At 49.1% G+C, this 23,316-nt stretch overlaps 1 protein-coding gene across 3 annotated transcripts; it reads right to left on the bottom strand.

The window, feature by feature from the left end:
* Positions 1 to 791: 791 nt before the first annotated feature.
* Positions 792 to 22,884, bottom strand: COPS8 (COP9 signalosome subunit 8). Of its 3 annotated transcripts, XM_074264412.1 has the most exons (9): positions 22,758 to 22,884; positions 14,294 to 14,665; positions 12,883 to 12,953; positions 11,163 to 11,211; positions 8,163 to 8,295; positions 6,250 to 6,357; positions 4,927 to 4,989; positions 3,447 to 3,488; positions 792 to 2,099 (listed from the first exon to the last, which is right to left on the bottom strand). In XM_074264412.1, exons 2-9 carry the CDS (start codon positions 14,372 to 14,374, stop codon positions 2,020 to 2,022), a joined length of 627 nt encoding a protein of 208 aa, XP_074120513.1. In that variant the 5' UTR covers positions 14,375 to 14,665; positions 22,758 to 22,884; the 3' UTR covers positions 792 to 2,019. The 3 variants fall into 3 exon arrangements, with proteins under 3 accessions (XP_074120513.1, XP_074120514.1, XP_074120512.1); XM_074264413.1 differs by lacking the exons at positions 14,294 to 14,665; positions 22,758 to 22,884 and adding an exon at positions 13,982 to 14,127; XM_074264411.1 differs by lacking the exons at positions 14,294 to 14,665; positions 22,758 to 22,884 and adding an exon at positions 13,111 to 14,127.
* Positions 22,885 to 23,316: the final 432 nt, after the last annotated feature.

Here is a 23,316-nt window from a genome sequence, read left to right on the forward strand (position 1 = left end):
TGGCTTTTGGCAGGGAAGGCCTGGAGGTCAAGGAGAGGAAGGGGGAAGCAGAGATCACGAGGAGATGGTCTTGAGGGGATTCTGAGGAAACTGCCCACAGCAGCCCACCTGGGGCATAACCTCATGTGACCCTTGCGCGTCATAGGTTGGGGCAGTGTTCTGTAGCTTCTTGACTGGGCCATTCTGTCCTGCTGGGACACTTGGTGCCCATGGCAGGCTCCCACCTGGTTGGCAGGAGGTGGCCCATGTAACCATCTGCCCCGACTGAAGCTTCTTCCTCCTTTGTAGGAGACAAGCAGCGCCTCCCCTCCTGGGGCTGTTGAAGGATCCGATGAGACACCTGTACAGGACTCCACACAAGGCCCGGCCCACATTCAGTAAGTGTGCACAGGTAAAAGTGAGCAGTCACTGTCTGTACCATTTTTACAAGGTTATTGCCTACTTAAAAGACTTTTTAAAAAGTCAAACTACCAGGATTTTCTCACCCATGACAATCAATTCCTGCTTGGGCCTTTTCATCAAAAGGGCAAATTATTTTAAAAATACATCAAGACCATGCCGGTTTGTGACCAAGCCCTTTTCCAAAACCCAAGGGCACTCTGGAAAGTATCCTAGGCTTCTGGAAAACCAGCCACCCAACTCTTCCCACTTTCATAAAATCCAAGCTGCTCCTCCAGGCCAGATTCTGTCCTATTTTACCTTCCTGCCTAACTGAGCTGCCAGACGAAAATTTCATTTTTAGTTAGAGCTTTGACCACTCTTCAAAAACCCAAAATAGACATCGAGAAAGGTTTAGTGTAAACATATTTAATGTCACTGAAATTACATTTCCTTCAACACTTAGAAAAAGCTCCAGGACTTCAATGGGTTCAAATAAATATCCTATGAGATTAATTGTCACACATGTGGAATTGACTTTTAAAATAACAGTGCACAATTCAGGACCCTTTGAAAAACAACTAAAGTTTTCAAAAAAATGTACAGTAGTACAGTGAGCTGAAGGAAATCTTACTACAAATATCAGAATCTCCCAGTCTCATGAATGAATGAAACCACCCAATAAAAGCACTTATTAAAATGCACTATCCAATCGGCATAAATTTGTGAAATTCTCTTTTTAAATAGAATTATAAATGGAAGTCGAGTCCTTCTAAGTAAGGAGCCAACTTGAAACTCCGGAGTTTCAGGAGCATCGTTCTCGGAGCTCTCAACAGTGTGGCCTAGATCCCCTCTGTAATGCAATCTCTTTCTTAAGCAGCTTCTAACAAGTCTTCCTCGACTAGCCAATTCAGCAAAGACAGGCCTGCCTTTCCCTCTAGACCTCAGCCACAAGAGGAACGCAAAGGGCAATGCCTAAAAGCAACAACCCAGAGGCCAAGACTCTAACCAAGAAGCTCTCGCTAAGGTTGAGGACTAGAAAGGGGCCAAAGCACAGAGGCTTCTCCTTCGGAAGGATGTATGAGGTGGCGGCATCCCTCCACCTGGGGATCAACTTTTGGACTTCTCATTGCCCTTCCTTTTGCAGCTGGCTCTGATTGAACTGGACCCTCACACCCAGAGTTCTCCCTTCTTCTCCAAGAAGTCTGTCGGGTCTCTGTCCCCTCTCTCGTGACTTATTTCTCACTGCCAGCAGTGGGCACACTGAAAAGTCAGCAGAGAAGAGCTAAGATTTACTAAGCCAGTTTGCTAATATAGGGAGATAACGGTCTTTGCCGACCACTGTATTTTAAAACCACTAATGGAGACGGGTATCAGGAATCACTACAGAATAAGGCCTAACCACATAATACTGTTGTACTCCAAATTAATAAATATTATGGGACTAAGAAGCCATTCGATGGTGAATTCAGCACAATGTTTAAGGACCAAAAAATACGTATCTGACATGTATTTTATCCCATGTTCTAATAAAGAATGTCAGGCTGTTTCATCCAACAGAACACAATGAAAATGTCGCTTTTCTGGATTGCTCAGTACACAGGATTCTCAAGTTTGATCTTGAACAGAAAAGATGAGGAATCAGTTTTCAAGAAAAGCCACGTAGTCGGTCAATCTGGCTAACTGTTGCTCATTGGGGATCGGTGGAACCGGAGCAGGCTCTGTTTACAAAAACAAAAAGAACAGATGTAAATATGACCCGAGGGACGACGAGACAGCAGTCGCATTTTCAGGCCCCCAACTTCAAAAACTAGATTTCTTCGGCCTGGGATTTACTTGTTTCATGGTCACTGGGAAGCTTTTGAGGGCCAAGTAAAAAAATCTAAGGATAACTGAATGCAGTCAGTCTTTAGACTATAATCAGAAATTCAGTGAACAATAAATAAAGGATTGGATCGTTGAGTTTCCCCCCCAAAAAATCTTTTTTTTAATTCCCTTTCACTGAACAGGGGAAAAATCTAGAAGGAAAAAGATGTAGTTAATTGGAAGGACAGCTCGTGGTCACTCCTGAAGCAGCCACGACAGGAATGGAAAGCCCTGAACAGGCTCCTTCCATCCTTTCCCTCTGAGCGCTTTGTCAAAACAGCCCAGAAGCCAGGTAGGAGGGCAGCATATCCTCAAATACTGTGTCACTTCAATGCCAACAGGAGGCCGGCATACAAGGGGGCAGAGCAAGGACCCTCAAGGCACTGCAGGAGACTCCAGAAGCTTCAGGCCCACCCTGTATCCTCACCAACTTAATTAAGTCTTATGATCATCCCTCTGCCAGCCTGATCAAGTCCACAATCATCACTGCAGGGCAGCTTGATGGCACCATGGACAGAACACCAGCCCTGAAGTCGGGAGTTCAAATCTGATCTCACACACTGAACACTTATTAGCTGTGTGACCCTGGGCAAGTCACTTAGCCCCAACTGCCTTGCAAAACACCATCCCCCCCCCAAAAAAAAAAAAAATTGGTCAGTACTCCATTAAGGGCAAATGTTGGTCCCTGTACCCTGTTAAACTACCATGTCAGACCAAGAAGATTCTCTAAAAAATAACTGGAACCTTCATCTGCCCCAATTCAGAACCCCATGGTCAAAAAGAGCTCAATCATGAAGTCAAACAAGACAGCCCCAACCAGGGAAGAGGAATCGCAGTCCGTCTGACAACAACCAGAATGTGGTACTTAATAATATTCAACCATAAGACTACAAGGCTACTGCTGAGTCTGTGCCGGCAATCCATGGGGCAGGGAGGTGCTACGGGGATGGGAATGCTGGGTTTGGAGTCAGGAAGACCAGACTGGTCTCAGCCACTTATTGACTGGATGACCCTAGGCAAGTCACTCTACCCTGCTTGCCTCAGTTTCTCCCTCTGTCAAATGAGACAGAGAAGGAATTGGCAAAAGTCCTCCAGTATCTCTGCCAAAAAAAACAAACAAACAAACAAAAAACCCAAAGGGGCCACTGACTGAAAGTAACTGAACAACAAAAATAAGTAACAAATCTATGGAAACTACAAACCTGATAAAGGAATAAATCTGTTAAAGGAAACATCCAGGGAACCTGCAGGTAAGAAAACAAAAGTATTAAATAGTTTTCATACAAAAGTCATAAACACACAGAAAAGCAGCATGTCTTTTCAACGGATCATCATGCAGAGCCACGACAGGCAGAGCCGCTGGTGGACCAGAAGGACGCCCGGCCAGGACAGTCTGCCTCCGCAGCCCCTGGTCCCGTGAGACTGTGGAGCCACTAGAACTATCGGATGACACAGAGGAGGGGACGATCTAGTCAAGTGACCAGAATTTTCCGAGACAGCGCATCTGGGGTGGTCTTCACCACAAACTTGTAAAACTGACATTTCCAATCACAGGCCACAAGTTACATTTCTTATTCCAATTTAGCCTGTCACACCAGCTTTGAACGCTCTGCCATCTTTGTGACATTTGCACCTTCATTTATCGTATCATCAGCACTTTTAATCTTAAGTTGTTGGTAAAAAATGTCAAGATGCCCCAAGACCAAGTATAGGCCCACGGTCCCTTCCCCAGCAGGTGGCCCTCCAAGGCGACACTGATTCGTCCATCAACGGCCGGCCCGCCAGAGAATGGGGGAATGCTTGTGCTCTGTCTAAACGTGCTGGCTCTCGCCAGCCTCCCTCACACTTACTGAACAAAGCCTTTTTTGTTTGTAAAACCGGTGCCTCCTGCAGAGTTTAAGGTTCTCTTGTCAGGACACAAAGCAGAACTCACCCTGACTCCAAACCAGAGGGAGGCTAGCGAAGGATCGGATGTCTGAGCGCTCCCTCCCCCCACGGGCAGCAATGCCAGTGAGCGGTAAGCCTTGGGCAGAGTTGGCACAAGGGTTCACACTCACGCTCCAGAGCTGCACATTCTCGCCCTTCTTTCTGCCCTAGACTCTCCCTCGGGTGTGCCCCTGATGGTCCATGTTCTCCTCCTACCCCAAACGTCCACGGCATCAGCTCTGGCCAAACGTGCCCGTGGGAAGGCTCTGCCTCGGGGGTCAGTGTGGGACAAGTTTCTCACACAAGTTCCTCGTGAAGCCCCCCGTGAGGCATGGGGAGGGCAGCGTACGCACATGGAGAGCCCCCAGCGCAGGAGTCCTGCGGCAACGACCCGGGCGGCGTTTCTGCTCTAAGAACATGGGCCCGGGCGCAGGCCCCATAAATCGGACCCCCAGAGTTTTCGGTTGTTCTTCTGCTCGACCCCCTCAGGCTAAGGCATAAAACGAGGGTCTCTGAGCCCCCAGGGTCAGTTCTCCTGCTCCTCTGCCACAAAGAGCCGTCCGTCCTTCCCGGGGCTCCAGACCTGACTCAGGGAGTCCGACCCGCCTCCTTAGGGAAGGAGCCCGCGTTCCTGCCCCTGAGTCTGGCCTGTTTGAAAACCATGACTTGAATCCCGTCCATTTTGTAAGCAGAGCAGCCCAGAGCAGCCTGTAAATGGAGGCCGAGGCTGGGCCGTGGAGCCACAGCGCCACCTACCGGGTTTCTTGGGCATCACCATTCTCGTGGTGGAGTCGGCCTGCCATCCTTGCTCTAAGACACCTGCGAGAAACCAGGAACAGACGTAAGAGCCGAGAAGGCGACCGCCATGACGGCGGCCAGGAAGGAGCGGCGCCCTCTCCCTCTCCTCCAGGACCCGGCCCCGCGCACACGACGCCCCGAGGGAGCTGCCTGGTGACCCAAGCCCACCCCCGGCCCCTGAACCCCGGCGGCCCCGCTTATTTGTTAGAGGCGACTTTCAGGAGGGGGCGCACGAGCAGACACCCAGCCCCGCGACACTCTCATCTAAAAATGGCGACATCAGCAGCTATTATTTATTATAGCGTTTTAAGAACACAGAATGGTTTGTCTATTTCCTCACTCCCCCGACCCCCACAGCTGCCCTCAGGTACAGGACATCATCACCCCCACTTCAGAGATGAGAAAACTGACACCGGAAGCATTTTCTAGAGGGTAGAAAGCAAAATTATGAGAATGGCTTACACAGAAAGTAAAGCCATGAAAAAACAGAAGCACGAGCTAAGGGCAACAATGACCGCCACCATCCTCTCAGAATCGAGGGACCCGCACGTCTATCACATTAAGGAGACAAATAACGGAGGATCATTCCACTCCAACAATTTACACTAATTTTTTAAATTTTTTTTAATGCCAAGGATGACCTGGCTTTTAAAACTCTTGTGCTAAAATGAATTCCTTTTGTTTAGGGGAAAAAAAAACACTGAGTTTTTGGGCTTCCACGTCTCCGCCTCCAGAAGCTTCTCACTAACAAGACAAAAGCAGTCACCCGGAATGCAGGGAGGCCCCCCTGATAATCCTGCCTGTGACAATGAGCTGGCACTCTTCTCTGGCCTGGGGTCAGAGGTCCCCCCGTAGCTGCGGCTCCAGGCCCAGGTTTTACTTTTGATTATGGAGAAGCCACACGTCCGAGGCCTCTGGGCACGAGGCCCATATGCCATGAGATGCTGAGGATGCTCTAAGGGGTACTGTGTCTCCCTAGGGATAAAGGCCCTTGGAAGGAGGAAGGGAGGGAAAGCCATGTGGTGATAGTGGGAGGAAAATGTGAGAAGGCTGGCCTGAAGGCACAGGAGAAAATGACAGGATGAGATGGAGCTGGGATCATGGGGGCTGATGGGGACAGGGCAGCTGGAGGGGAAGTCCCCGAAGGCTGGACTTTAGATCGCTGGAACGGCCCCCCATGAATGGCAGAATGACAAGGGAGGAGCTCCACAATGTGAATTCCAAACCCCTGGCGTGCCTTTCGGCTCCCCAAAATAACCCGAGAACAGCAAGACAAATTACCTTTCACGGCTTCTTCTACGGGAAGTCCGACAAATGCTGCGAAATCATCGGCGATGATGGAGGTGTACGCCTGAGAAACCAGTGCAAAGGCCCGTCTTCTCGTGGCATCTAGGGAGTGGGGAACAAAGAGGGCTCATTATCCCATACAGCCTTCCTTGGCAAGACACAGCAATAAGAGTCTTAAAGCTCCCCCTGCCCCCCAAAAGCTGTCTGTTCTTGGGGTCCATGGGGTTATACACTTTTGTGTGAGTTTACAATGTCACATCTCTGCTGAAAACTTACTAGAGATGATAAGAAAGCTAATATGGTAAGAAAAAGTATTTTCACAAAGATCCAGGTGGATAATTTTTCCTCTTTTTTAAAATAATATTTTATTTTTGCAAATACATACAGAGTTGTCAGCATGCAACTTCACAAACCCTCGTGTTCCAAAAAATTTGGAAACCAAGTGAACAAACCACCGCCAAAGGCGGCTCAGAGGGAGGCGGCTCGCTCCAGTGCCATTTTGTGGGCGGGGGCTGAGGACAAGCTGCTGGGCAGCTGAGAAAAGTCCAGACCAGGCTTTCTCAGGCCATGATGCCAGGTCGGACTCTTGCACGCCAGGGTGTCAGTCTTGCCCGGCTCTGCTGCAGAGAGGCAAAGGGGAGCCCTCTAGGCAGGGGGCAGAGGGCAGACCAGGTGACCTCACCCTTGAGAGAAACTGGGCCCCCTGAGAAGGCTCCACAAGGCAGAGGACGGTCAGGAGATGACCAAACACCGTGTCGGCCTGTTCCCGCTCCCGTCCCCCTGGCATTCCGAGGCACATGGCCAGACTGGGGCGTTGACCTCCCAAATCCCACCAATGGGATGACTGACGGTCCAGTGCCCCCCGCCCTCCTGCTCTTCCTCACACAAGACTGGCCCCCCCCTCCTCTCCTGCACCTGCAGGTGCACATGCTCTTCCAACAGCAGGTGAGCTTCCCGAGGGCGGGTCTGTGCAGTCTCGTCTCTGTACCTCACAGCTAGGACTCCATAAAAGCTGAAAGTGTCACTGGACACCTGCCTCGTTACCCTCCTGCCTTCAGAGAGTCCCTGCCCACTTTCCCCTGATTCTAGAGGAAATCTCGGGCCTGCCCGGCCTCCTTCTGGCCCCTCTTTTCCCTGCCCTCACCCCATCCAGCAGCTGGGACTCCCCAGCAGGGACATGATTCCCAGGAGGACATGGGACCCCCTAGGAAGAAGTTGGGATAGGGCTAAATGTCTGTGTTGACAAACAGAATGGATGGGACATGGCAGGAGGAGGGGAAAGAGAGAAGACAGAGGGTCTGAAAAAGTCTGGGCGGGGGGAAGGGATCCACCTCGAAAGGGTGGGATGATTGCCGCCCAAGGAGCCAAGGCAGCTGAGGATCCAAGCTGCGAATGAAGGAGGCCTCTAGGGGTCAGACAACCAGAGCCTGACCAAGGAGGACTGTGGGGCCACTGGACCGAGCTGTGGGGCCAGTATCGGGGTGAATATCGAGCTCCACTGTCCCTTTCCAAACAGGTCAATGCAACGCTCTGACCTTGGCCCACTGAGTGACCTTCATCCTGCCCGCAACATCCCTGGCTCATCTGGCAAAATGGCCCCTGCTCTAACAGATCCTTTGACAGCCCCCGCTCCCCAAAGTCTGTGCAGCCACACTCAGAAAAACCGATTCTCTTATAGAAAAAACACAATAACCAAGAGGGGCCTTTGTGTCAAACCCAAAGCCTGTGGCCTGCACGGTGAATGATCTTGAATCAAGATGGCGCCACAATCCAATGCTGGCTCACTTTGAAAAGGGTCTTCCTCTCTGAAGACCCACCTTCCCTCACCCCTGACAGCCCTAAACCTGAAGAAGAGCGAGGAGCACAGTGAACACGAACTTGGCTCTTCAGCAAAAGCCCGCCCCTACCTCTGAGTGCCTCCATGATGGGCTGAATGGTCTCCGACCACTGGTGTGAGCTGATGGTCGTGTAGATGCCTGGGAAATCTCTCTGCCAGATTCTCTGGCCCACCGACCAGATCCCCCCAAGTTCAGAATTTGCCTGCAATAAACAAAGACACCTTCACTGCCCTTGAACATTTCCATTTCACCACCTCCCAGCGTCCTGTGCTTCACAGAGAACTGAACAATGATGGACAAAAATCGATAAAGAAAGAATGACTCCGAGCCCCACGTGCAGGATCTACCGACGTGCCCACGTGGTTGTGGCGTCCCACTAGAACAGAACCAGGCCACCACACCGGACCCAGGATCCCGGTGCGCCACCCCTTGACTTGGTTTTTAAATATGGGCCACATTTAATTGTCATTCTATTTATTTGCTTAAATATTTCCCAACGACATTTTAATCTGGTTTGGGCCACACTGGGAGGGCGGACGGGGCCGTGTGGGGCCCGGGGCCTCCTGTTTCATTCCGTATTTGGCTGGAACGTTTTCTAGTTCAAAACCAACGAGCAGAATCTGAAACATTTCCATCCTCAGTTGTACTTAACTGTTACTCTAGAGGTTTTAAAAATTAAGATTAATGTATAAGCACAACTCAGCCTTCTAAAACCCTAAGAAAGCCATGCTTGTATTTCAAGACTGAGCCTTGGAAGGAAAACCAATGTTAGAGATACTGAAGAAACAGGTTTTCTGATATCCAGACTTCTCCTGTCGCTACAGAACCCCGACTCTTTAAGAGCTGGGAGGTGTGAGATCTAAACTCAGATGATGTGGCCACAGGAATTGCTGAGCAGAACGCCCCAACTCCTTCCGTCGTTCTATAAAACCCTGTGTAAAACTTCAAGGACTCCTGATGTCACTGGAGGGGAAGCTTCCACCGAGGGCGCCCCCACAGCCTGACCGGAGCCCAGCCCATCCCCCTCCCATACAGGGCTTCTGTTGACAAGCTGGCTGGTCCTCCAATGACGGACTATGCCAGGATTATCATCCAAGTCTTTCCAGCATCTCTGGAGAAAACCACTGGTTGGGAGCACTTCCAAGCGCATCATGTGCACAAGTTGGAGGAGATGACCTCTTGTGGCCGGGACTGTCACGCTACCTTCGGCTCTGCTGACGTAATCTAGGAGAATCAAGGATGTGGCAGCCGGAAAGGGTTTGGAGGGAACTCAGGAAGTGATTAAAATAACCTTTCTGCCCATCAGGTCACCACCATTTCACAAGTCACTCTCTTATTTATTTGGGCTGCTAAGTTTGTCCTAGGGCTTGTGTCAGGGCTGTTGCAATAGGAAATGCTGAAAAAATGTCATGACATTGGATTGGTAATCACAGAACAGCTCATTTCTTTCTTTCTTTCTTTCTTTTTTTGCTGAGATAACTGGGGTTAAGCGACTTGCTCAGCTAGGAAGTGTTAAATATATGAGGGCAAAAAAGTTATCAAACTGTGCATACCCTTTGACCCAGCAGCGCTACTACTGGGATTATATCCCAAAGAAATACTAAAGAGCGGAAAGAGACATATATGTGCCAAAATGTTTGTGGCCGCTCTTTTTGTTGTAGCTAGAAACTGGAAGATGAATGGATGTCCATCAGTTGGAGAATGGTTGGGTAAATTGTGGTATATGAAAGTTATGGAATATTATTGCTCAGTAAGAAATGACCAGCAGGAGGAATACAGAGAGGGTTGGAGAGACTTAAATCAACTGATGCTGAGTGAAATGAGCAGAACCAGAAGATCACTGTACACTTCAACAACGATACTGTATGAGGATGTATTCTGATGGAAGTGGAAATCTTCAACATAAAGAAGATCCAACTCACTTCCAGTTGATCAATGATGGACAGAGGTAGCTACACCCAGAGAAGAAACACTGGGAAGTGAATGTAAATTGTTAGCACTAATATCTGTCTGCCCAGGTTGCATGTACCTTCGGATTCTAATGTTTATTGTGCAACAAGAAAATGATATTCACACACATGTATTGTACTTAGACTATATTGTAACACATGTAAAATGTATGGTATTGCCTGTCGTCGGGGGGAGGGAATAAGGGAGGGGGGGTAATTTGGAAAAATGAATACAAGGGATAATATTATAAAATATATATATATATATAATAAAAAAAAATTAAAAAAAAAAAAATAAAAAAATAAATATATGAGGGCAGATTTGAACTCAGATCCTCCTGACTTCAGGGCTGGTGCTCTAGCCACTGTGCCACCCAGCTGCCCCAGCTCATTTCTTTTTTTAAAATTTCTATCTATCTATCTATCTATCTATCTATCTATCTATCTATCTATCTATCTATCTATCTATCTATTTATTTATTTTGCTAAGGCAATTGCCTTTCAGTGACTTACCCAGGGTCACATAGCCAGGAAGTGTTAAGTGCCTGAGGCCAGGGCTGGTGCTCTATCTATTGCACCACCTCATAGCCCTGCTCATTTCTCTTAAAGCATGAAACCCAACCGATATTTTCATATGGGAGGGAGGGAAGAAAGGACTAAGCATTTATAGAGTGCCTACTATATGCCAGGTTCCCCATTAAGCACTTCACAAATATCATCTCACTTGATGCTCACAACACTCCTGAAAGGGCAGAGACATGTCCTGCAATTTTGCAACGGGGGTTACTGAGGCAAGTGGAGGTAAAGTGACTTGCTGGCCACACAGGCCAGCGCTGTATGCGCTGGGCCCTCAGCCTCTGTGGAACACTGATTACCACGCCAAACACGTGTTATTCAAGTGCTTCTCAGGGGCACGATTTTTCATTGGCGGAATCGATTCTAACGATGAACTTCTGCATTTGTAAACCACTCAATACAGGGCACAAGACAAGGAGAAGAGAATTTGGGAGGTTAAGTATAATCTGGGTGAACTGAGCAATTACTATTACTAGAATCTTATTAAATATATTTGAAGCACGATAACTTCACACAGGAGTAAACATACGTGGAGATTACTTACCGATTTTATAGCAGGAGGAATTCTTTTCCAGAGATATCGGGCATTATTCCTAATTTGTATCCCCAAAGGGAAAAAAGAGAAATCAATTACAATTGCTTCATTAGGTACAATGTCCTAGAGCTACAGAATGTTTTTTAGAAAACATTCAAATTCCCCGTTACAGCTCTAGCGTTCGCTTGGGCCCGTGTGCGCACATGCATGGGGGGGATGGAGGGGGGAGGCAGCAGCCTCCCAGCTGGAAAAGTCAACTGCACTTTTTTCATCGGGAGAAAATCCATTAGCGACATAAGTGAGTTTACACCGATGCTCACTGCAGAGTGTGCGGGGAAGCTCTGCCCCACCTCGTCGTGAGCACAGCGAGGGTCCCAGCCTGCTCGAGGCCCTGGTTCTCCACACGTGGCCCTCGATGTTCCCCATGGGCCTCAGTTTCCTCAGGACCACGTGGCAGGCACATTCTACCTAATCCAAGGCAGCTGCTGCCCTAGACCAAACTGTCTTTCCCTTTGGAACTAAGTAATACTCGGTGCTGCCAACGTTGTTCAAAAAGCAATTTAAAGGAAATTTCAGGGCTTCTCAGAGGCTTGGTGGCAGGCTAAGCCTAAAACTGGGACTTCTAGCTCAGTTTCTGGACATCCAAATTACTTTTCTTTCTTATCAGTTTCAGAATCTAAATATAATCACAATGTGGGTTACATTTAACTTCAGACACCACAGTCTCCCTCCAGAAAATGACACGTTCTTTAAAGAGTTAGACATAAATCAACTTTACAATTGAATCATATTTTAAGCCCGCTCTGGGAACAATTTCAACTTGATTCCATCTAGTTTAGTGACTGTGCCGGCTGCTCAGCCCTGGGAAGCACAAAGGGCGGCTCCGCTCAGGAACGAATCAGAGTGAAGGAGACAGCCGCAGGTGAAGTACGGGGGGGCGTACGTCGGGGCCGCTCCGGGGGGCAGAGGGTGTGGCCGGGGACGCCCCGCGGGGGCCGACCCGAGGGTGAGACCGTGGGGTCCCTGCAGGCCACAGCCCGACCTAGGAAACCACAAATTCACCGCATCTGGGTTGTTTTCTCTCTGTCTGGTCAAACATTTCTGACCACACCGTGACCCGGCCCGCGCCCCTCCGAGGGAGCAGAGCCGCCTGGCCGCTGCCGTCCCGGGGACCCCGGCGGGGGACGCGTGGCTCTGGGACTGCCGTCAGCGCCCATCGAGAGGCGAGGCTTCCTCTGGCGGGGGCGGGGGGCGATCTTATTTCTTCTCATTTAGAGGATGAGCCAGGGCCACGCTACAAATGCTGACTTGGCATTGCCCTTGAACTTTTCTCTCGTTCCTTCAATTCAGTTCTGTTCAACCAGTGGTCATTATTAAATGCCTGCTGTATGCAGAGTAGTGGGGGCTCAAAGGCAGACAGGGCAGTGGCCCCGTCCTGGGGAGTGAAGATTTTTGGGGGTGGGGGTGGGGCTCGAGGAGACCCAAGCCTGCAAACAGGGAGGTGAACAATCTAAGGAAGGAGAGGGCAGAGCAGCCTGCGTGTCCGGCCCGGCACCGTCCCGGGGGCCGCAGCAGCTGAGCGGAGGGCGGGACAAACAGGGGCGACCGGAGCCCCTCTCGCTCCACTGTCCGGCCCCAGGATGGAGGAGGGCCCGGAGCGGCCGCCCGGAGCCCCCTGTGGCCTTCACTCGGGGGCCGCCTCCTCCGGGGAGATCTGGGCCTGACTTACATGTCATTGTGCAGCAAGTACAGAGCCAGCAGCTGCCCGTAGACGGGGGGCGTGGCGACGCCGCCGGGAGCCTAGAAAACAACACGACAGATGAGACCGAGGCCTGGGTGCGAGTCCTGCCACCGAGGGGCCCGGGCCGGGGGGAGCCCCCCAGGAGGCCTTTCCTCCCCCGCCCGCGAAGCCCCGGGGCTGCCCCTTTGTGCGATACTTTGACCACAGCGTTCTAACCGAAATGGGAGCCGGAGCCGGCTCTGAAACAGATTTCAACAGAATCTGTGAAGTCAAACAACGAAGCTTTGCCTGGGCTGGGGGGGAGGGGCTCCCCACCCCGTCGGGAGGCGCACCCCACCCCCCAGCAGCTGCGGGTCCTGCTGGGCGGGCGACCCTGCCCAGTGTCTGTGAGGGGCCAGGCCCAGCCCCCCCCAGGAAGCGCTCCGTAAATGCACTCCCCTTCCCCACAGACGCTCCTGAAACCAGGGAGGGACCCGGCATAGCGTTGCCATGGAAACACAGCAAAGCCCAGAATTCCCCTCGGGCTGCTCCAGACAGATTCTGACACGGGCCCTGCGGGGCCTGAGGGGAGACGGGGTCTGAGCCCTGGGGGGCGCACTGGGACCGGAATGACGGGGGTCAGTGTGGCGGGACCCGCCACCTCCGACCTCCACTGGCCTCTTCCCCAGGGTCATGAGCATTCATTAGGCGCCTACAGCTTCCCTCCCTGACTAGTGCGCCCCCAGTGTCTCAGACCCTGCCCAGTCCGGGCACAGGGCCACACTCAGGCCTCCCCCCCCCCCCCCAGGGAGCCCCTTCCTCTCTATCACCAGCTCCTGGCCCACAGCAGGTGCCTAATAGATGCACAAGCTGTAGAGCAAGTTCTGGTCCCTGTTTCTCCGCTGTCTGCATTCCCAGCGCCTGGAATACAGTAAGTGCTTAAAAAATGTTGGGGGACCGGCAGGTTCACCCCCTTCCCTGTCTTGCTCCCCCCCAAACCGGCTTCTGCGGGGCGGAGCTTGTCTCCACGTCCTCAGGACCCCGCATACAGTGGGAGGATAATAAATGCTCATTTAATAAAGAGATCTGGCCTAAGGACACAGGGGACCTGGTCCTCCTCCCACGCGGGCGGGGCGGGGGGGAGGTGGGGGCTGAGGAAGGGGCCTCGCTTGGGTCTCCCCCTCCCGGACTCTCAATTTCCCATCAGTGAAACGAGAGGATGCAGCAGTGCTTCGCCTCCCCAGGGCCAGACTCTGTTGCCAGGGTAACCGCCCCCACCTGCCTCCGCTCCGCGGTTCCGGTAACCGGCGCCCCGCCCCCCGCGGGTTTTGTTGCCCCACGAGCGCCCCTACTCCCCTCCCCCCCGCGCGCCCCCGCCAGGGACCGAGCAGCGCGCTCCCGCGGCCGGGCCCGCCGGTACCTCGAGCTCCTGGTTCTCGCACTGATCCAGCAGCTTTTTGAAGCTGAAGGCGGCGTTGTCCGCCATCACTGCCACGGGCATCTTCCCCGCCTGCTCTGGGCCTGGGCCTCCTCCTCAGCCGCCGCCTCAGGCCGGGCCCCGGAGTTCACAGCCGGCCACTGAGTCCAGGCTCCCTCAGGCGGCGTCGCGCCGAGAATGACGCACCCCCGGCGCCCAGCCCTTCTCCGGCCACCCCCCCACTTCCTGCTTCTTTTCCGCATGCGCAGACTTACAACTTCCGGCTCCCTCAGCAGAGCTCCGCCCACCGGGCGGCATGCCTAAGCCGCTCTGCTCTGAGATCTCGATGCTCTGGAGAACTCCTCTCTGGTCCACCTGTGGTAGAAGACAAGGCGGAACTGAAGATGGGGCGAGCTGGAGGCTGGGTCCCGCATCCCGACCCTCAGGCCTTCGCCCCGCCGGCCCTCACCCCGCTTCTGCCCGCAGAACTGCAGCCCGCTACAGCGGACGGGGAAACTGAGGCCCAGACCTGGCAAAGGACGGCCAGTGTGTCCCATTTTGCAGGTGAGGAAACTGAGGCTCAGAGAACTGAACTGTCCAAGGTCACGCGGCTCACAGGTGCCACATGTGGTCCGGCTTTATCCCTGCCAGCTCGGGGACCCTCCCCCATAACAGATGTAGCCCCTCCCCCATTACCCATATAACCCCTCCCCCTTACATTTGTAACCCCTCCCCATTACAGATATAACCCTTCCCCATTACACATGTAACCCCTCCCCATTACACATGTAATCCCGCCCCATTACACATGTAACCCCGCCCCATTACAGATATAACCCCTCCCCATCACTGATGTAGCCCCTCCCCATTACTGATGTAGCCCCTCCCTATTACAGATATAACCCCTCCCCATTACACATGTAACCCCTCCCCATCACTGATGTAGCCCCTCCCCATTACAGATATAACCCCTCCCTATTACAGATATAACCCCTCCCCATTACACATGTAACCCCTCCCCATTACACCCCTCCCCATTACACATGTAACCCCTCCCCTTTACAGATATAACCCCTCCCATTACACATGTAACCCCTCCCCATTACACCCCTCCCCATTACACATGTAACTCCTCCCAATTATATTATATCTTACAGATATAACCCTCCCTATTACAGATATAACCCCTCCCCTTTACAGATATAACCCCTCCCCTTTACAGATATAACCCCTCCCCATTACAGATATAACCTCTCCCCATTACAGATATAACCCCTCCCCTTTACAGATATAACCCCTCCCCATTACACCCCTCCCCATTACACATGTAACTCCTCCCAATTATATTATATCTTACAGATATAACCCTCCCCATTACAGATATAACCCCTCCCCTTTACAGATATAATCCCTCCCCTTTACAGATATAACCCCTCCCCATTACACCCCTCCCCATTACACATGTAACTCCTCCCAATTATATTATATCTTACAGATATAACCCTCCCCATTACAGATATAACCCTCCCCATTACAGATATAACCCCTCCCCTTTACAGATATAACCCCTCCCCATTACACCCCTCCCCATTACACATGTAACTCCTCCCAATTATATTATATCTTACAGATATAACCCCTCGCTATTACAGATATAACCCCTCCCCATTACAGATATAACCCCTCCCCATTACAGATATAACCCCTCCCCATTACACATGTAACTCCTCCCAATTATATTATATCTTACAGATATAACCCTCCCCATTACAGATATAACCCCTCCCCATTACAGATATAACCCCTCCCCATTACAGATATAACCCCTCCCCATTACAGATATAACCTCTCCCCATTACAGATATAACCCCTCCCCATTACAGATATAACCTCTCCCCATTACAGATATAACCCCTCCCCATTACAGATATAACCCCTCCCCATTACAGATATAACCTCTCCCCATTACAGATATAACCCCTCCCCATTACAGATATAACCCCTCCCCATTACAGATATAACCCTCCCCATTACAGATATAACCTCTCCCCATTACAGATATAACCCCTCCCCTTTACAGATATAACCCCTCCCCATTACACCCCTCCCCATTACACATGTAACTCCTCCCAATTATATTATATCTTACAGATATAACCCCTCCCCATTACAGATATAACCCCTCCCCATTACAGATATAACCCCTCCCCATTACAGATATAACCCCTCCCCATTACAGATATAACCCCTCCCCATTACAGATATAACCTCTCCCCATTACAGATATAACCCCTCCCTATTACAGATATAACCCCTCCCCATTACAGATATAACCCCTCCCCATTACAGATATAACCCCTCCCCATTACAGATATAACCTCTCCCCATTACAGATATAACCCCTCCCCATTACAGATATAACCCCTCCCCATTACAGATATAACCCTCCCCATTACAGATATAACCTCTCCCCATTACAGATATAACCCCTCCCCTTTACAGATATAACCCCTCCCCATTACACCCCTCCCCATTACACATGTAACTCCTCCCAATTATATTATATCTTACAGATATAACCCTCCCCATTACAGATATAACCCCTCCCCATTACAGATATAACCCTCCCCATTACAGATATAACCCTCCCCATTACAGATATAACCCCTCCCCATTACAGATATAACCCCTCCCCATTACAGATATAACCCCTCCCCATTACAGATATAACCCCTCCCCATTACAGATATAACCTCTCCCCATTACAGATATAACCCCTCCCCATTACAGATATAACCCCTCCCCATTACAGATATAACCCCTCCCCATTACAGATATAACCCTCCCCATTACAGATATAACCTCTCCCCATTACAGATATAACCCCTCCCCTTTACAGATATAACCCCTCCCCATTACACCCCTCCCCATTACACATGTAACTCCTCCCAATTATATTATATCTTACAGATATAACCCTCCCCATTACAGATATAACCCCTCCCCATTACAGATATAACCCTCCCCATTACAGATATAACCCTCCCCATTACAGATATAACCCCTCCCCATTACAGATATAACCCCTCCCCATTACAGATATAACCCCTCCCCATTACAGATATAACCCCTCCCCATTACAGATATAACCCCTCCCCATTACAGATATAACCCCTCCCCATTACAGATATAACCTCTCCCCTTTACAGATATAACCCCTCCCCATTACACCCCTCCCCATTACACATGTAACTCCTCCCAATTATATTATATCTTACAGATATAACCCTCCCCATTACAGATATAACCTCTCCCCATTACAGATATAACCCCTCCTCTTTACAGATATAACCCCTCCCCATTACACCCCTCCCCATTACACATGTAACTCCTCCCAATTATATTATATCTTACAGATATAACCCTCCCCATTACAGATATAACCCTCCCCATTACAGATATAACCCTCCCCATTACAGATATAACCCCTCCCCATTACAGATATAACCCCTCCCCTTTACAGATATAACCCCTCCCCATTACACCCCTCCCCATTACACATGTAACTCCTCCCAATTATATTATATCTTACAGATATAACCCTCCCCATTACAGATATAACCCCTCCCCATTACAGATATAACCCCTCCCCATTACAGATATAACCTCTCCCCATTACAGATATAACCCCTCCCCATTACAGATATAACCCCTCCCCTTACAGATATAACCCTCCCCATTACAGATATAACCCCTCCCCTTACAGATATAACCCTCCCCATTACAGATATAACTCCTCCCCATTACATTTGTAACCCCTCCCCATTACACATGTAACCCCTCCCCATTAAAGATATAATCCTTCCCCATTACAGATATTACCCCTCCCCATTTCAGATATAACTCCTCCCCATTACAGTTATAACTCCTCCCCATTACAGTTATAACTCCTCCCCATTACAGATATAACCCCTCCCCTTACAGATATAATCCCTCTCCATTACATGTGTAACTCCTCCCCATTATAGATATCACCCCTCCCCATTACAGCCCTCCCCATTATACATGTAACCCCTCCCCATTACACATGTAACCCCTCCCCATTACAGATATAACCCCTCCCCATTACAGATGTAACTCCTCCCTTTACAGATATAATCCCTCTCCATTACACGTGTAACTCCTCCCCATTATAGATATCACCCCTCCCCATTACAGCCCTCCCCATTACACATGTAACCCCTCCCCTTACAGATATAACCGCTCCCCATTACAGATATAACTCCTCCCATTACAGATATAACTCCTCCCCTTACAGCTATAACCCCTTCCCATTACAATTGTAACTCCTCCCCATTACAGATATAACTCCTCCCCTTACAGATATAACTCCTCCCCTTACAGATATAACCCTTCCCCATTACAGATATAACCCCTCCCCATTACATGTGTAACTCCTCCCCATTATAGATATAACCCCTCCCAATCCAAATATATCCCCTCCCCATTACAGATATAGACCAAGTGACCACCAGTTGACCCAGGCTCAGTCCCTTTTGGGACAGCTCAGTGTGATCTGGGAAATTCTGCAGGGAGCTCTCAGATTTCCTTCTGAGACAGGAAGCTGGTTTTCTTTGTCTTGAAAGCCTTTTCTTTATTGCCATTGTGTCAGGGAGGGCTATTTCTAGCAACCAGGGAGGCCCCAGTTAACTCCTAAGCAGGTAGGAATCTTTGGTTAACATGGTAGGAGACAATGTTTTTTGTAGCAAGATGCCATACAACTCTATTTGGGAGCCCTGTGATTTTCACCTATTTTCTCTGGAGCGAAAATTCTGTGGGATGATGTAGCGAGCTGTCGTCTCCAGAAGCTGCTGGATCTCTCTCTGGGAAGAGATCTGCTGTGTCTTCTACTCAAATCTCTCCGACAGATTCTTCTTCCTGTAACGAACCGTTGTCTCCAGGCAGTTGCTGTTAACTCTTGTCCTTAGAAGTGACTTCCCTTCCTGCAGAGAGCCCCGTCAAGCCTGATGCAATGCAGAGTCTTTCTTCTTGAATCCTGGCTCTGAATCTCCTCCAGCTCTTATCCTTCTCCAGGCCGATCTGCTCTCTGCGCCCAGTGCTGTCTCTTTTTATCCTCCCAGAGAATGGGCGTGGGATAATGCAAGGGCTTCTGGGAAGAACCACCCCAGCCAATGAGCTTGCCCCCTCTATCAAGTCAACCTGAGTTCTCACCTTGTAATTGTCCAGAAAACCTGAATTCTCACCTTGTCACCATCCAGACAACCTCAGTTCTCACCTAGTAATCCCAACATCTCCCCCTTTCTTTTGATTTAGAACATAGGACAGTCATGACCTTGAAACATAAATCCATCAATATGGGAAGTATTGCAGATAATTACATAAATGACCTTGAAACATAAATCCATCAATATGGGAAGTATTACAGATAATTACATAAATTACATAAGCACATAGTAACATAGTAATGTAACACATGCTAGAAGTATATAACATAATCATAATCAAATAATCATAAATTGAAAATTTATAAATGTGCATAAGTCCATTGTCCATTAGTCTCATCTTGTGTGAGGAAGTCCAATGATTCCTGCTGGTTTTTAAAGTTCTTTAACAGTCTTCTTATTATCCATGCTCTTTCAGTGTCAGATGTTTCTTAGATCTTCTCCTTTATTTTGAGGTCTTTCTCCTTTTCTGTCTCTCTCTGATGGACAAGGCGAATATGACTCGTTGGCACCCATCTGATTCCTTCTCCTGCTGAAGAAATACAAGCAAACCCTCTCTCCCAGGCAGTTAACCTATCTAATTTCCTTCTATTTACCACTTTCTAAATCTCTTCTCATCATCTGACAATTACATTGGAGTTGTTTGCACTGGGCACAGCCCTGTTGGTTTAAAAGGCCTGTATTCTCCCCAAGTGTAATCCATTTTTGCAATCTGATTGCCTTTTGGCTGATTGATCATGTCTTAAAATTCTCTGGATGTAACCTCGGCTGCCATCATGCCCCACTTGGGGGGCTGAAGCTGGGCCCCACCTGTCATTTCCCTGGGTCAATCTACATTCGGAGGCCCAGTGGAGGCCCTTGTGACATTTTGGACATGGAGTTTTAGGTCTTCTCTCACCCTGTCTTCTCACTGTATCTCCATATCTACACTGAGCTCTTAGATGCCCAATTTTTCCACATTGAAAACATCGCCGAGTTTCTCTAGAAGGCCCTTGCCAGGAGGGACCCTGTCTTTCCACATTCATCATTGTCCGGGTGTAAAAAGCATTTGTTCCCACTGTAGCACAGCGTCTTATGATCTCCTCTAAAGGAGCATCTTTGTCTAATCCCCATATAATTCTTTTGCAAATCTCATTGGCATTTTCCTTAGCCAGATGTCTGGTCATTATTTCTGTAGCTGAATTTTCTCCAATAGTTCTTTTGACAGCAGTTTGCAAACGTCCCACAAAATCTGCAAAAGGTTCATTGGGACCTTGCTGTATTTTAGTGAAAGCCTCTCCACGATCTTTCTGTCCAGGAAGGACACCCCAAGCTTTTATTGCAGCCTTAGCAATTTGTTCATATATTGTCATGGTATAATTAATCTGTTCCGAATTCTCTCCATATTGACCTTCACCAGCTAAGTGCTCAAAAGTGAATTGTGTGTTAACTCCTATTTCCAAATTGCATCTGACTTGAATTTTACATAATTCATGAAATTCCGAAAGCCATAATAAATTTTCTCCAGGTTCCAGGCATATCCTTGCTATGGATTTCCAATCATTCGGGGTTAGGACTTCATAAGACAAACCATCTAGTAACATTTTGACATAAGCTGATGTAGCCCCATAAAGGGTACAACCTTTTTTCAAATCCTTAATTTTATTCAAATCTAAAGGTGCATATCTTCTCATTTTATGACCTACAGAATCAATATTTTCAATCACAGGATATGCATGTATAAAATCACTTATATCCTGTCCTTCTCTCTTAGCTTTAACCAATGCTTTTTCTAATCTTGTCATAGGCTTAGGCTTCTTCACAGGCAATTCTGTTTGTGTTTCTGCCTCTTCCCCTCTTTCTTCCTCCATCTCTGAAGGTGGGGTTGATGTGGGCCTGTCAATAATCTGTTCTCTAGGCAGGGTTGAAGCTTCTTCAAGAGAATCATACCATAATTCCTCATTTAAATCCTCTTGCTCTAGGGAAAGATCTTGATCTTTCCTTTTTTCCTCACACTTCCTCCTCTGTTCATTTTTAGAACTTTTCCTTCTCCTACAACTTGCTTGATAGTTTAAGGCTAATTGAACTATGTTGTAGATATAAAATACTTCTGCAGAAATTGAACGAGGCCCATTTTTTGCTTGAAATTCTTTCATTTCATATCCCACTAGCTTCCATTTATCTACATCTATCTTTTCTTCCTCTAAGAACCAAGGGGATGTGCGTCTTAATGCAGCCAAGAGTTTAGCAATCTGTACCCAGGTTACAAGTAAACTCTGCTCCTCAATTATGTTGATTATACTCTCTATAGTACCACTCCTGAATGGGGGTGGAGCTGAGGTTGCTTCTGGGGCTGGGGATGAGTCGGATGAGGTCCAGGGATTGAATTTAGCTAACATCTGCCCCATTTCAGCTATAAGAGATTCCTGGTTTAGCCCTTAACAAGTTAAGTTCCTTATTTATCTATTAGCACGCTCACTTAATCTTTAACAAAGTTTCCTCGTTACTCACGGTTCTGGGTCAGAGAGACTGAGATCTAGATCTGAAGCTTTTCCACTGGAATCAGGACTGTGTCTGTCCCTGTTCGGGCGCCAAATTGCGAAGGTCTGGTCTAGCTCCTCTTGTCAGGATAAGCAAAAGTCCTTGCCCCACGTTGGGCGCCAATTGTAACGAGCTGTCGTCTCTAAAAGCTGCCGGATCGCTCTCTGGGAAGAGATCTGCTGTGTCTACTCAAATCTTTCAGACAGATTCTTCTTCCTGTAGTGAACCGTTGTCTCCAGGCAGTTGCTGTTAACTCTTGTCCTTAGAAGTGACTTCCCTTCCTGCAGAGAGCCCCGTCAAGCCTGATGCAATGCAGAGTCTTTCTTCTTGAATCCTGGCTCTGAATCTCCTCCAGCTCTTATCCTTCTCCAGGCCGATCTGCTCTCTGCGCCCAGTGCTGTCTCTTTTTATCCTCCCAGAGAATGGGCGTGGGATAATGCAAGGGCTTCTGGGAAGAACCACCCCAGCCAATGAGCTTGCCCCCTCTATCAAGTCAACCTGAGTTCTCACCTTGTAATTGTCCAGAAAACCTGAATTCTCACCTTGTCACCATCCAGACAACCTTAGTTCTCACTTAGTAATCCTAACAGGATGACACTGGCTAACTTCTTGTAGTCCAGCTCTGGGGGAGGCATTCAAGGTCCTCTCAGGACCCCAGAAAAGCCTTTTGGGCTGGGGACGTGGGCAACGGGTTCAAAACAAACCTTGGCCAATTTGCCCACAGCTGGAGAGTGTAACATGGGCCTGGCAGATGAGCCCTAGGAGCTTGAGCTATTGGAGATCTGGCCTCTGGAAGCATCTGACCATACAGCATGAAGCAACGGGATCTCCACTGCAGAAGGAGATCTCTGGCTATTTCTGGGCTGATTGTTATTGCTGAGTTGCTTCAGTTGTGTCCTTCTTTGTGACCTCATTTGGGGTTTTCTGGGCAAAGATACTGGAGGGATTTGCCATTTCCTTCTCCAGCTCATTTACACATGGGGTGCATAATTGTTAGAGACTGAGGTAGGATTTGAACTCAGGCTCTTCTGACTGCTGGCCCAGCACTCTATCCACTGCACCACTTAGCTTCTCTATATGATGTGATTATTGGTTGATTGTTGAGATGGAATTGGGTTGGCATAAAAAGGACCCCGATAAGGGCGATGGAACCCTTTTCCTCTGTCTGGTTGGTTCAAATGAGGAAAAGTCTCTGAGTGGAAAGAGAGAGGTCTTAGGTCAAAATGTGGCCAAGGAATATGGGCCTCAGATGGTCTCTCCTAC

Source organism: Sminthopsis crassicaudata, chromosome 4 (genome assembly GCF_048593235.1).
Source record: "Sminthopsis crassicaudata isolate SCR6 chromosome 4, ASM4859323v1, whole genome shotgun sequence".
In the NCBI taxonomy this organism is placed as follows: domain Eukaryota; kingdom Metazoa; phylum Chordata; class Mammalia; order Dasyuromorphia; family Dasyuridae; genus Sminthopsis; species Sminthopsis crassicaudata.

What these genes read in the sequence shown, in the direction of transcription:
- COPS8 (XM_074264411.1), bottom strand. Translation starts at nt 13,374, where the DNA reads ATGCCGGGTCCCTCCCTGGTTTCAGGAGCGTCTGTGGGGAAGGGGAGT. An exon ending in CGGCTCCGGCTCCCATTTCG is followed by an intron (nt 12,954 to 13,110) that starts GTTAGAACGCTG and finishes GTTGTTTTCTAG; the next exon opens with GCTCCCGGCGGCGTCGCCAC. An exon ending in CGTAGAAGAAGCCGTGAAAG is followed by an intron (nt 4,990 to 6,249) that starts GTAATTTGTCTT and finishes GGTTTCTCGCAG; the next exon opens with GTGTCTTAGAGCAAGGATGG.